The sequence below is a fragment of the Carlito syrichta genome, unplaced genomic scaffold, assembly GCF_000164805.1.
Source record: "Carlito syrichta isolate Samal-C Ts95f unplaced genomic scaffold, Tarsius_syrichta-2.0.1 Scaffold120529, whole genome shotgun sequence".
NCBI lineage: Eukaryota > Metazoa > Chordata > Mammalia > Primates > Tarsiidae > Carlito > Carlito syrichta.
The window spans coordinates 212,433-226,931 of record NW_007064625.1 but is presented as its reverse complement, the minus strand read 5'-3'; the positions used below and the strand labels follow the sequence as shown (position 1 = coordinate 226,931).

Genomic DNA, 14,499 nt, shown 5'->3' with positions numbered 1-14,499 from the left:
ACCACAGGTGCATGCCACCACGCCTGGCTAATTTTTTTATTTATTGTAGAGACGAGGTCTCACCAAGTTGCCCAGGCTGATCTTGAACCCCCTGGGCTCAGGCAGTCCTCTTGTCTCTACCTCCCAAAGTGCTGGGATTACAGGCTTGAACCACTGCGCCAGGCCATAGGTAGCACTTTTTCCTGAACAAACAGCACTTTCTTGACTGGGTGCCAGCATGACCAGTCACACTGGCTCACACCCACCTGGGGCTCTGGACTAGCCACTTAACCTTCACAGCACCCTGATGGGATCAGTACTGTGAGTTCTCCTTTTACAGTGAGGAAACTGAGGCAGAGGCTCAGTCACCTGTGCATCTGAAAGTTGGTGAATGGGCAGCTGAGATTCAAACCCTGGCGGCCTGGATCTGGGGGTCTCAAACTTGAGTGTGTCCCAGAATCCTCTGGCGGCTCGCTGAAACACATATGATTGTTAAATCTCTGAGGAATGCTGGGCCCCACCCCCAGAATTCCAGACTCAGTGGATCCAGGGTGAGGCCCAGGAGTGCGTTCTGACAGGGTTGCAGGAGACCCTGCTGACCCTGGCCCGGGGCCCTGCTTTGAGAACCTCTGCTTGACGTCTCACTGCCTAGATCTGACGCTCGGGGGGCGGGGAGCTCCCTCCCTGTTCTGTCCTCCAAAGTGTGCAAGCCTCTAAAACTCTCACCAGCACTGTTCCAGGAAAGTCTGCCTTCTCGAGTCTCGGGGTTCTGTCAGTGGGGTGGGAGTGGGGTGACAGGCACAGCACCCTCTCATGAGGGGCTGGTTGGGGAGTTTTCAGACAGGTGTGCGTGCCTCGAGGTGGCTGTGTGAGAGGCCATGATGCACACACACACCCTTGCCCTCTGGCTGCTGGGCGAATTTACCCCACAAAGCTCTCTCTGGGCTGCAGGCATCAGCCCTCCGTGTTTCCCTCACCCCAGGGTGGAATAGCTGTCATACCCACTCAGGTCAGTCTCCTGAGTCACGGGGGCTGGGAGTGAGGGTGGCTCGGGGATGGGAGTGGGGTGCATGAGACCAGCCAGTCTCAGTGCTGGAGGCTGGAGGTCAGGAACCTCTCAGGCCGCGACGCAACCCCAGGAAGGCTGAGGAGGTCCCTTCCCTGGGGACGGGCTCCTCTGCCCATTCGCCCTCCTGCCCTGCCCGCTCCCTGTGTCTTCACCTGGGGATCCTTGACCCTTGGCATGCGGAGGCCCAGCAGTGCCGGGAAGGTAGAGAGACTGGCTTTCAGTCCTGGCTCTACCTCTCATTATCGGGTGACCTTGAGCAGACTGAGAGGGTGGGTCACTCTCACCTCCTCCCTGGGGAGTTGGGGAGATTCTGTGATGTCCAGAAAGGGCCTGGTGCCGAGCACCGGGGAGGTGCGCCCGAAATGAGTTGCCTCTTACCCCACTCCTGGACCTTTGGCAGTCGCGCCCTGACCCATGGAGGGGGTTGTCTCCCTGCTGCAGGAAGAGGCAATGGCAGGGCTTCTCCCACCCACCCTGGGATGGCACAGCCAGTGCCACCTGGCTGGAGGGTCCAGGTCGCAGTGGAGGCTGCCAGTCTGCAGTTGTTTTTTTTTTTTTTGAGTTGGAGTCTCACTCCATTGCCCAGACTGGAGTGCAATGGCCGTTCCCGGCCACTGCAGCCTCGACCTGCTGGGCTCCGGCGATCCTTCTGCTTTAGCCTTCTAAGTAGCCAGAATTACAGGCGCGCACTACCATGCCCGGCTGATTTTTTGTTTTTAATTTATTGTAAAGATGAGGTCTCACCAAGTTGCCCAGGCGGGTCTTGAACCCGCAGACTCAGGCAATCCACTCACCTCAGCCTCCCAAAGTGTGGGATTACAGGCTGAGCCACCGAGCCCGGCTAGCCAATCTGCAGTTGCACATCTTGTCCAGGAGTTCACAGGGGCCGCCTGGATCCTGCTCTTGGCCGGGCGGAGCTCTGCCCTCCCTGTGCCCCAAGGGTCCCCACTCTTGGGAAACTGTGGGCAGGGCGTGAGCAGAAGGGCTGTGGGCAGGAGGGGCGTGGGCAGAGGGCAGAAGGGGCGTGGGTCGGGGGGTCGTGGGCAGCAGCCCCAGCCCCTCTTGGACTTGACTGGTCCTGGCTGCCATGGTGTGCTGCAGCCCCCTGGGGAGCCCTGCCCTCCCAGCTGGCAGACTCTCGCCGTTGGGTGCATTCCTCTCGCCTGCTGTTGAGTTGGGTCTGCACTTGCTGGATGGCTCTGCTCGATGGGGCGGTCTGAGAACAGGAACGCCAGGCTTTCTGTCCAGCACAAGCCCAAGGGAAGAAGGAGGAGTGAAGCCTCCCACAGGAGAAGTTTCAGACAGGGTCTCCGAGTACAGAGCTTGCCTGGCAGCGGGATTAGGGATCCTTGTGGGACGTGGGGTAGAGGGCAGTGATGGGGCCCCACAGTTCCAGGGACAGACTTCGAGGATGCCCCAAAATCCCCTGGTGGGAGAGGACTCAGAGAGGCTGGTGGGGGGCATGGCCATGCCACCTGCTTGCCCCAGGACATAGGAGGGGGCTCTGGTGGGATTTTTTGGGCCTGCTGGCCCCTCATTCTGCGGAGTGAGCAGAACCAGCCTCCTCCCTTCTCAGCAGCCACAGGAGTCCGGCCGGCTCCCCAGACTTCCTCAAGCTTGTTGAGATGTCAGTACCGAAGTCTTGCCTTCTTTCCCCAAGTTTGCCTCTACAGGGACACCCTTGGCCCTGGGTCAGGTGGGCATGGGAAGGCCCAAGGGGTCAGTGGGGCTGGGACCAGGGCTTTAGTTTCCTTTTTTTTTTTTTTGAGACAGGTTTTCACAGTGTCACCCAGGCTGGAGTGCAGTGGTGTGATCTCAGCCACCTCAGCCTCAACCTGCTGGACTCAGGCTTTTCTTCTGCCTTAGCCTCCTGAGTAGCTGTGACCACAGGCATGCACCACCCTGCTGGGCTAATGTTTTCATTTGTTATTATTATTTTTTTTTTGAATCAGAGTCTCACTCTGTCGCCCAGACTGGAGTGCAGTGGCCGCTCCCGGCCACCGCAGCTTCGACCTGCTGGCTCTGAGGATCCTTCCACCTCAGCCTTCTGAGTACCCGGAACTACAGGCGGACGCTACCACGCCCGGCTGATTTTTGATTAATTGTAGAGATGAGGTCTCGCCAAGTTGCCCGGGCAGGTCTCGAACCCGCGGGCTCAGGCAATCCATGCACCTCAGCCTCCCAAGGCGTGGGATGACAGGCTGAGCCACCGAGCCCGGCTGTTCATTTGTTATTAATATAAGGACAAGATCTTGCCATGTTGCCCAGGCTGGTCTCAAACTCCTGGATTCAGGCAATCCTCCTGCCTCAGCCTCCCAAATAGGTTGGACTGCAAGAATGAGTCACTGTACCTGGCCCAGGGCTTTCGTTTGTGTTTCCCAATCCCCACCAGGTCATCCCAGAGCTCACTGTCCAAACACCCACCTGTGTGGGCAGGGATGGTGGTCCCCAGGATGTGGCTGCACCCCCAGCCCACTGCCCCCTGACTCCATGTTCCCTGGACGCTCCACTTCCCCCAAGCCCTGCCTCTCTCATACCTCCTGCCCAGGGTGAACTCTGTCCCCACCCCAGCACCACCAGGCTCGGGGGGTGTCTCAGAAGTAAAGGGGAGGGCTGCTGTGGCAGGGACAGAGGCACTCGGTCAGTCCTGGATGTTGGACCCATGACGGTTCCTCAAGCCCCATGGTTCCTGCCTGTTGAAGGATGCGGTGGCTGCGTGGCTGGGTCTTAGAGGGTTAGGAGCAGCGTGATACCCTATGTGGGGGGGCCTTGGTCATTGTCCCTTTCCCACTAAGCTCTGAGCCCTCCAGCCTGGGCTCTGTGGCAGGTCTAGGTAGGCACTGGCGGGCACCGTGTCGTGGAGGACTGGACACAGGTCTGAACCCATAGGGTGGGCCAGCACCCGAGGGTGGGCATGCAAGTGGGACGGGAGCCAGCGACTGAGGGTGGCCCAGGTGCTGACTGTCTGTCCTCTGTCCTAGGCCCCACGTGTGTCCCGAGCAGGAGCTGACCCTGGTGGGCCGCCGCCAGCCCTGCGTGCAGGCCTTCAGCCGCACGGTGCCCGTGTGGAGGCCAGACTGTGGGTGGCAGGTGTGGTGCATTGGCCACGAGAGGAGGTACGTGCCGGGGACCTGGAATCCAATGGTGGGTAGCATTTACCAGCCAGGAGCCAGTAGCTGGAGCTGGGGGCCCGTCCTGGTCTCAGGGCCCACCTGCCCCTCCACCTGAAGCCCTCGTGTGAGGATGAGGCTTTCCCACTCCTGAGAGGTGAGACTGCCTCTCAAGCCACTCCCATGCTGTGGCCCTCTCCTGCGTGGTCCTGCTTCTGGGCCCTTAGGGGGGAGTGTGAGGGAGGCGGGAACCCTCCCAGGAGGTGAGCTGCCCACATGAGGGTGGTAAGCAGGTGCTTGCTTGCTGGGCTTCCAGCTAGAGACTGCTGCTGCCTGGCCCCTGGGCCTTATTCCCAGCCCCGAGACCTCTTATTGCTCAAGACTTTATTTTAAAATCAAGCTGAAGGCATGCCTCTGCACCCTCTCCCCTTTCATAGACTCTGGCTCTGCACAGTTTCCCGATGGCAGAGTGAGTTGGGGGAGCTGGCAGTGTTCCTGCGCCAGGTGGAGGGTTCCTGTGGGTCTGAGGGAGGGCAGGTGGAGTGTATGTCGCAGAGAGGGGCATGCATTCAGCTTCTCAGCTGAGGCTTCTGGGAGGCCACAGCCCTGCCTCTGCGGCTCTAGTGGTACAGGGGCCGGGGGTGCAGGGTCTGTGGATACGGGGTCCAAGATGCAGGGTTTATGGACATGAGGTTTGCGGACGTGGGACGCGTGGATGCAAGGCTCATGGGTGTGGGCATGAAATCCATGGGTGTGGGTGTGGGATTCATGGGTGCGGGGCTCATGGGTACAGGATTCGTGGGTGTGGGCTCCATGGGTGTGGGGTTTGTGGGTATGAGATCCATGGGCATCCTTGGGCACGGGTCCAAGATATGAGGTTTGTGGGCATGGGGTTTTAGGCTGTAGGGTCTGAGGCACGGGGCTTGCAGGCGCAGGGTTCGTGAGTGTGGGCTCCATGGGCATGGGGCTGGTGGATGCGGGTTCCATGGGCTTGAGTTTCGTGGGTGTGGGATCCATGGCGCGGGGTCCAGGGAGGGCACCCACACCTCTGTGCCTGCTCTAGGGGGTCCCAGCCCTGCAGGATGCAACTCCCGTGGCCACTATCTGTTTGCTGAATATGCGCGTGTGTCAGAGCAGAAGAGGAAATGCAGCGAGGCAGTAATGGAGCTTCTCAGGGTGCTTCTCCCACCCCACGTTGGCAAGTGGTGTTGGGTTTGGCTGCTGAGGGCTGAGCTGGGAGGGCAGGAGCCACTGCACCTGGTGGGCGGGGCCTGGAAGCAGCTCAACACCCCAAGAGAGTGACCCACCCAAGGTCAGGAGGGCAGAGGTCAGGGACCCTGGTAGAGGGAGTCACTCTCCCCTCAGGGCTCTCCAGTGCTACCGGTTTCCCAAGATAGCGTTCTGCTACCTGTCCTGGCGTCCCCCACTTGTGTGTGACTGTGCGTGTTTTCACAAAGTGGGGATTTTGTCCCTTGAACCACTCCGTGAACAACCCATAGTGGAAGGACCGGAATCCACTGGGCCCCGGCTGGAAGGTTCTGTGGTGGCCGAGCTAGGGGAGGCATGTGGCTGGCCATTTGGAGGATATCTCTGTGGGGGTCTCTGGGCTGGCCTGTGGGTGAGGGGGAGAAGCATGTCTGAAGTGGTGCTGTCAGCCTCCCAGCAGGACATCCAGGCCATCAGTGGGAGACATCCCTCAGCTGGGAGGACCAGGCTGCCTGGGTCACGTGCTGGCAGGGTGTTCCCTCTTGCCCCGTGAGGTGCCCTCCACCAGCCCTCCTCCCCGAGATGGGACCGCTCTGCCTTGGGGTTCCATGGGAGCGGCTTGGGTTCTAGGCTCATGGGTGGGGGACGGGCAACTTTGGCCAACCTGGCTCTGGGGTGCAACTGGGGTCCACCTCCCCTCAACTCGGGCCTCTTCTCACCCCCCTGCCCCCCACCCCTTTGAACCAGAGGCAGGGCCCTCCCACCACACCGGTGCCACAGGGACCAAGCGTGCCATGTGCTTTCCTAAACCAGCGACAGTGGCTCTGGGTGACCCAGTCTTGTCCTGTTGGGGTGCTCCTGGTCTGTCTGTGTGCCTCGATGCTCCCAGGCCGACATATCCTCTTGTGTCCCCTTCTAAGCCTCGGGAGTCTCCCGATTGGCCCATCTGGACATCCCTCTGGGCTGTTGCTCTGGGCTGTGGAGGCCTTGGGCAGCCCCTGGAGGAGTCCTGTCTGGGGCCTGCCCCCCTTGTCCCCCCTTGAAGTCCTGACATCTGCCCCGACGCCCTCTGGACCATGAGCATCGCTTCCCTTCTGACCGAACAGGCCAGGACCCTGTCCTAGCCCAGAGCCTGTGGCCTTGCTCGCTTGCCTGCAGGTTCAGTGCTCCCAAGCAGAGCACTGGACACAGCTTGCATATGCCCTCCACTGTGAAGCCCTTCCCACTTCTAGAAAGCCAGTGGCCCTTCATGTCCCAGCATCTCCCTATGGGGGACTCAAGAAGGCTCTGGGCACAGGAAGCAGCTGGCCAGCTCAGGTGGGATGGGGAATGATGGTGATGAGCCCCACAGGGTGAGGGAAGGGGCTGTGCTCTTGTGTCCAGCAGCATCAGTGCCAGGTCAGGTCCTGACTCCAGAAGTGTCTCTGGGACTGGGGCTGGTTTGGCCCAAACACGGAAGGTGCTTATCTTGGCAGGGCCAGGAGGTGGGGACCTCGTCTTTGGTCGCCCCTGTGGGGTAGGGCAGAGCCACCCCAGGCACCGAAACCAGGAACACGTGTGGGTGTTGGCAGGAAGGGCACCACACGAGCCCCTCGGCTCTGCCAGCCTCACGCCCTGGCCGGGTCTGCCCCAGCCCCTCCATGGCCTTCGTCTGTGAGGCCACAGGGGACTTGGGTGGCAGACGTTCTGCCCAGGCCTGAAGGGCGCTGCAGCTGTGGCTCTGCCTGTCGGCTGTTCAGCTTGTGGGCCTCATGGTCAGGGTGTACCCGCGCACTTGGCATTGGCGTCTCTTTCTTCAGCTGTTCTTCCTGGGGAATCCTGGTGCCTGGGGGAAGTCACAGAGGGGCTGGGAGCTGAGGGTGAGAGGCAGCAGGTCTGCAACCCACAAGCTGAGTACACCTCAACTCACCCAGGACAGGTCACCCCACAAGCCCAGTGTATCCTCTCGCCCAGCACAGGTAACCCCATAAACCCACTGTACCCTGACTCATTTGGCACAGGCCATCACACAAACCCAGCACACCCCAACTTGCTCAGCACAGGCCACCCCACAAACTAAGTACATCCTGACTCCCCCAGCGCAGGTCACTGTCCTGTCCCTGGACATATAAGGAGACACCTCCACTCCTGAGCTCTCAGAGCCAGCAGAGTGGGGGTCACAGGAGGACCTTGAGTCCAGGTCCTCAGGCCTGGTGAGCCCAGCAAGGTGCAGAACCTCTAAGCCTCAATTGCCCCGCCTGGATTGCAACTGACCTGAGGATTAAGTGAACACATCTGTGTGTGGCTGTCGCATCTGGGGGGGCAGTGGGTACTGGCTTCATGTGACTTCTGGGCTGTGGCACTTGCTGCCCACCACAGGCAAGTCCATGCAGGGTGACGGAGGCTCTGGCCTGGGCTAGAACAGGTGAGGCTGCCTCTGAGAGGGTGATGGGGCACCTGGGGTTCTTGCTGTCATCCCTAAGGGGCGCTTCCCTGACAAAACTGACAACCAGCCCAGGCCACCCCAGGTCGAGGAGCCCAGGCAGGTAGGGGACTCTCCACCCTCTGAGGTACCAGGTCCACAAGAGGGAAGGGCAAGGGAGGAAGAGGGGGATACGGATAGTGGAGTGACATGTGTAGCCCTCCCACTGGGCCCACGCTCTGTGTGCTGTGGTCTCTGTTGGAAGACGGCGTCTGCAGAAGGCAGAGGAGTGGGCTCCCCACCGCCAGGCTGCCTGGTTCTCCCGGGACCCTGGCCCTGCCTGTGAACCAGCTCCCCGAAGTCCCGAGCTGGTGCTGGCTGTGAGAGTCGAGGGCTCCTCCTCGTGGGGGCCGCAGGCCGACCAGCCCCCTCCAAGGGTCTTTCACTTTGGGGGAGAGGGGAGGAGTGGCTGGCGACCAGGGGAGCAGCACGTAGCCTGGCGCCGCTTGCCGTCTGGGAGAGGGACAAATATTTATGATGCAAGGGCATACTCAGTCTTGGCTCTGCCAGTATTGTTCACCGCTGTAGTCGGTTTCTGTCCAGGCAAGTGGTTTCATGTCCTGCCAAAGTGGAATTTTGCAAGGCGCTCCCTTTCTCTGTGTGCTGTGCGCGTGCAGGGACATGTGCTTCCGGGAAGTGGGCCCCCTGGCCGGCCGCTGGCCCTGTTTGTTTGTTGGGTCAGGGTCCCCAGGGTCAAGCCTGGGCTTCCCATGAACCAGCCCTTCAAACCAGGCTGTGTTTTGTTACCTGGAGACGGCAGCTCAGCTGTCCAGGCCGCTCCCAGAGTCACAAGGGCCCTTGACCCAATGGCTTTTTACTGGGGCCCTGGTTGCTGTCCCCACAGACAGCAGTGGGGAGGGGTGTCAGAGAGCTTCTGGTGGTGAGAGGGGCCTGGAGGCTGCAGAGCAGGCCCTGGAGTGGGCCACCTTCACTCCTGTTGCTTCTCTCTCTCTCGTTCTTTCACTCTCGCTCTCTTGATCCCTTTCTCTGTGTGTCTGTCTCTTTTTCTCTGTGTCTCTCTTTGTCTTTGTCTCTCTGTGTCCCTTTCTCTGTCTGTGTCTCTTTCTGTCTCTATTCCTCTCTCTGTCTCTATCTCTCTCTTTTTCTCTGTCTCTACCCCTCTCTCTGTTCTTTCTGTCTCTATTCCTCTGTCTCTGTCCTTCTCTCTGTCTCTGTCCCTCTGTCAGTGTCCTTTTCTTTGATCCCATCCTCCTTCCACGCATCCTTGTGACTGGTCCTATCATTGTAAGGACCCTGTGGGGTGTGGCAGACAGTGAGTGTGCATGAATCTCCTGCTGCTGCTGTAACGATTATTACCAACCAGGGGAATGAACAACAACAGGACTTTATTCTCTCAAGGCTCAGGAGGCCCAAAGCCAAGGTCAAGGTGTGGACAGCTTCTGTTGCCGGCAGTCCCCAAGTCTTGCTGCAGCTCTTGCTGACCTGGGCACACATGGGTCCCCTGCCACTGCCCACCACTGCTTCCTCTGGGTCACCTTTGCACCGTCAGCTCAGCTCTGTGCTCCTGGGGTGGGGGAAGCAGTTGTGGCACCTGTGTGTGGGGACCCTCCTTGAGGATACTCCAGGGCCATCCACTTCCCGATGGACTGAGAACCTTGGGTCTGAACCAGCACCAACCCTGGCACAGCCCTGACACTATTCTGGCTCCTAGCTGGGTACTTCCTGTCAACTCCCCCGGGCCCTCCAAAGCCCTCCCACCCTGGCCTGGTGCTAAGAGACAGGTGGGGGGCACATCCGACCCCCACCTGGAGTCAGGACCACCGTGGGATGGGGAGCATGGGCAGGTTCAATGAGGCGGCATGTTCCTGGGCAGAGTGCGGTGTGAAGCCACTGTGGCTTGCTCACTGTCCCTGGGTTGCAGAGGTACTGGCCAGTGGGCACCAGCCACCTCGACTGGGAACCTGGTATCTCGGCCTGTGCAGCTGGGAAGTGACACGGTGCAGACTCAGACTCCCCAGGTATGGTGAGAGCCAACACTGCCAAGTCCCGTCATGGTGGGCACTCCCCTTCTCCCTTCTTTTCTAGAACCGTCTACTATATGGGATACAGACAGGTGTACACCACAGAGGCCCGGACCGTGTTCAGGTGCTGCCCAGGCTGGACCCAGCAGCCCGGTGAGGAGGGCTGCCTCTCGGGTGAGTGATCCACCCCTGCCCCCACCCCCTGGGTAGCTTCTGTTAGTCCCGCTGTACTGCATGGGGACCGCAACTTCCCATGGTGACACGGAGACTTCCTGGCCACTGGCTCTGTGCCACAGCCTGCTGGAGGCTGGTCCATGAAATGGAAAGAGGGCAAGCAGGGAACTTCCCGGCACCAAGGCTGGCAGGATCATTGCTTCAATCGCTCCTCCAGGACTGGGGCCATTTGCTGGTGTCCAGGTGCCTGGCGCTGGGAAGGCCTCTGAGGATGTCCCAGGCCACACATTGGTGTCTGTGGGCTCCGGGTCTGGGGTCACCCTGCCACGCTCTGCTTATTACTAGGCTTTGGGGGTCTTTTGCCTGCTCTGTCACCCCACAGGCCCAGGCAGGGAGCAGGCTGCGCTGGCAGTCCGGGCTGGGCAGGGGCCCTCGGCCTCAGTGGGTGGGAGACATCTGCTCCGTTCTCTCCCCCATTGTTGGAGTCCTTGGGCAGATCTGACACCCAGGCCTCAGTCTTCTTATCTGCCGAATGGAACTTCAATCACCACCTCTCTCTGAAGGGGCGGCCCTGATACAGCACAGGGAAGGTGTAGCCCTGTGTAACCAGCACAATTTGGGGGGCCCTCACTGCACGTGGCCTGATTCCGGTAGTGCTGGTGGGCCAAGACTCAGGCTGGGGCTAGGCCTGGAACTGGGTGGTCTGATTCCAGCAGTGACTCCTAGCCTCTGCTTTGTGAAGGGAGTGGGCTGGAGGCTGTGGCCCTGGCTGCAGGAGTGTCTGGGAAGGATTTCTGGCCTGCGGGTGTGGGACAGGTCCCCTGACAGGTGAGGATGCCAGGGCACAGGTGTCAGCATCCCTCCCTGAAGTGTCAGCTCAGAGGCCGTGGGACCCAGTCCTGGGGAGCAGACTTCCCCTATCCCATCCATGTAGCACCCTCTGGTGTGACTGGGAGTCATGCGCTCCCCACATTGAGGGCTGGCAGGCTCCTGTAGTAGGGACAGGACACCAACTCCAAGGGTCCATGTGGCAGGCCGTTCCTGGAGCCCCCGACTCCCTCCTCACACAGGAAACGTGGGGGCTGTAGACGGGGACCAAAGTGGCCTGTCCTGATGTGAATGCCCACGGGAAAAGGGGACGAGAGGGATGTGGCGGTGTTTTTCCAGTGGAGGAAGTGAATAATTCCCTCCAGGAAGGGAGGAACGTGGGAGAAGGAGGCAGCTCAGGCCTCTGCTGGCAGCTGGACAAGGGCGGTGCCGGCTAGCCGCGCCTGGGGGTCTCAGCCCTCGCAGCCGCTGGCATCCTGAGAAGTGGCCCTTTTCTTCAGGGCTCTGATGGCGCCTCATGTGTCCCCTGTCTCTCTGCTTCCGGTGTCTGGGAGGAACAAAGGGGTCTGTTTAGTGAGGAGGGGGGTAGACATCAAAGCTGAAGTTCCCCTGGGTTTCCGCTCTGAGGCGGGGGTTCTGGGGCCTGCCAGAGGTGGCTCCAATAACGGGGTGAAACAACAGGGATCTCGGGCAGGGCAGGGGGGCGGAAAGAGGAAGCAGCAGCCCGTTTCCCTGGGGCTTTTCACACTCAAGAAGGGTCATGAATACAACTGCCTGAGTGGCCTAGGCGCCAGTGCCCCTGGACCTATGCCTGGGTGGGGGTGGGGGAGGGGCTGGTGCAGGAACAGCCCTGTAGGTAGAGGTGTGCACGCCACATCCGCCATCATTGTCCCCCCAAGCCCCAACTGGGGTCTGGTGACCTGCGCATCCATTTGTGTTTGGAGTGACCATTCCAGGGTCAGGGTGGGGGGGTTGGGTTGGCCTTCCCACTGCGGAAACCTTGGGGACGTGAGGCCAGTGTCCTAGCCATGGTCCACGGCAGGGCCCTGTGCATGTGACAGCCTCTCTCCTGTCCCGGTTTGACTGGGGTTGGGCTTGGGCCGGTCCTGCCAGCTCTGCATACCTGTGCCCAGGCCAGGCGCGAAGCTGTCACCACACATGGGACCCTCAGGCCTTAGATGGATATGATGGCTCTGACTTGGTCTGGCCCTGCTGGCGGGAGGGGGATGGGAGTGGGGCTGGCCACGCTTGGTGATGGGGCCTGGGGTTTGCAGCCCGAGAGGCAGGGGAGGGGGAGGCGACCAATGCAGGCACGGGAGGGCATCCTGGCTGGAACCTTGCCCAGGGCAGCCATGGCCTTGCTGGTGGTGGAGCTGCGGTGGGAGCTGGGGAGCCAGGGGGGGTGTGGAGGCCCGGGAGGGAGGCGGGGACCCGGGAGGGAGATGGGAACCCAGGAGGGGGTCTCGGCCTCTGGGCCCTGCCCTGGCGTCCAGGTGGTCACATTGGCAAGTCCCTACATCGATGCTGTACGTGTGTGTTGGCTTCTTCTTGTTTGTTTTAGCGCAGGTTATGTGTGTTTGTGTGTTTTGCTTGTTTGTGTTCCTGATCCCTTGGAAGTGCGCGGTCAGCTTCTGGATGCTTCCTGCCCAGCCCAGGTGCAGGAAGGCAGCAGGTGGCGAGTCAGTCACACAGGCCCCTGGGTCAGAGGGGGCTGGCGTGTTCTGTGGTGACCACGGAGTCTTCGTGTTCTCATTCATTTATGCATGCACTCACTCATTCACATGGTTTTTGCTCAGTGCTGGGAATTCAGGGGAACTGGGTGATGGGGAGGGGGCTGGAAGACACGTGGGCTTGTAGAGCCGCCAGGACAGGCAGGCAAGGGACAGCGGGGGAGGCGCCGGGGGACCACAGGAGCAGCCAGGGAGGGGCCAGGAGCCCTGGCCAGGCAGAGAGGGGAGCGCCTTGGGCTTGACTGGCGGGCCTGGCCACAGCCTCTGGACCTCCCCAGGCCATGGGGCCTCCAGCCCAGGTGGGAAAGCAGCAGGGATCTTCTGCTGCTGCTCTCTGGCAAGTGGCTGCATGAGGTGGCCTATGGCCACAGGGCCAGCCTTCTCTGGGCTGCTTCTGTCCAGGAGCCCGTTGCTGAGGTGACTGGGCTGGCCTGGGCCAGGGGCTTCTCTGGGTCCCCTGGGAGGGCAGGGTGGGGCAGGATGGGTGGCCTTGTGGACCCTGGCTGGGTCCAGGCCAGGATAGGGGACAAGAGTCTGTCACTGGCCTGGGTGCCCACCCTGTCCAAGCAGTACAGAGAGAAAAGCCCAGCTGAGTCTGCAGCTCAGGTCCTTCCCAGCCCCCTTTGAGCCGTGGGACCTTGTAGGCGACCTCTCCAGTCCCTGGGCCTCAGGCTCCAGGATGTGCATGTGACAACACCCAGCTCAAAATGTGGGATTACATGGAGCCGGGCCGTGGTGTCAGTATACTGTAAGCATTCAAGCAGTCAAACCTGGCTTCACATGGAGCCTGGCCCTGGTGTCAGTATACAGTTAGTGTTCAAGCAGTGCCAGCTCTTCCTGATACAAGAGGAGGGGTGCCAGTAAAGCCTGCTGGGCCTGCGGTGGCTCCTTTCGGCAGCAATGATGGTGGCAGTGGCACACGTGGTGATGGGGACTCCTGGCCATGGTGTCACCTGGTCAAGGGTTGGGGGCAGGGTCTGTGGTGCTGCGACCTCTGGGCGCTGAGTCCAGGGCCTCTTGCCACTGTTGTGGATTCTGGGGCGCTTCCTCTCTCCCTCCCTCCTCCCCCATGGCTCAGCTTAGCTTGAGCCACCCGGAGCCTGCTCTGCCTCTGCTCCGCCCACTGGGCACAGCTCACTCTGTGGGCTCAGGCGAGGGGGCTGGGCAGGCATGAGCGGGATCAGGCGCCTGCATTGGGATGTGTCTTAGGGGGCTCTGCCCTGTGGGGTGGTGAGTGTTGCTGTGTCTGCCCGGCATACCTGTGGGCTGGAGGTCAGGACAGTCCTCCGAGCTCCCTAGTCCTGTTCTGCCACTCACTCCCTTGGGGGGCGGTCAGGATTCTTGGTTTTGCCTCCAGTCCGCCTCTCTCCCCTTTGCCGCCCTCCTCGTCTCTCCATCACCCCTCAGCCCCTCCTGGTGAGCACCGACTCTGCCACTGTGAAACCTTCTTGCTTCCGTGTGACATGAAGCCCAGCCTGGAGGACAATGTCGGGGCCAAGGGTGGGCCTTGGAGTCAGCATGTTTGTGTAGGAACCGAGGAGCGCACAGGGACGGGAGAGAATGGCAGGAAACTGTTAATGGCATTAGGATTGCTCCTGGCCCTCTCAGGTCGGCTGGCGGGAGGCGGAGCTGGTGACCAGCCCTGGGTGCGGCTGACTTGGCCCTCTTCTGCTCTCGAGGGCAAGTCCATGATGCTCAGGGTTCCCCAACTTCATTTTTATCCTAGGTGGGTGACAGATTTTTCCCAGGCCCTCCTGGTGTTTCCGCCAGAGCTGCTCCACGTCCTGGCATCCACCTTGGGCTCCCCTTGTCCTGTCTCAGTGGACCCTGAGTGGACAGAGGGGCTGTGAGGTCTGGCCTGGAGCTATTGACCCACCCCCGATCCTTCCACACACACTTCCTGAGGTGGACACACTGCGGCCCCTCCTCTAACCCTCCGTGTGGCCTGGGAAGGTGGGGC

The 14,499-nt window shown here is 60.9% G+C and overlaps 1 protein-coding gene across 1 annotated transcript in view; it reads left to right on the top strand.

Annotated features, from left to right (window-relative positions):
• Nucleotides 1-4,029: 4,029 nt before the first annotated feature.
• The window catches only part of MEGF6 (multiple EGF like domains 6), a gene marked incomplete at its 5' end in the record, with an annotated part of 105,481 nt that continues 95,011 nt past the window's right edge, over nt 4,030-14,499 (top strand). The window contains 2 exons of the mRNA XM_021707582.1: nt 4,030-4,164; nt 9,872-9,981. Coding sequence (XP_021563257.1) covers nt 4,030-4,164; nt 9,872-9,981 — 245 coding nt within the window. The remainder of the gene's footprint in view (nt 4,165-9,871; nt 9,982-14,499) is intronic.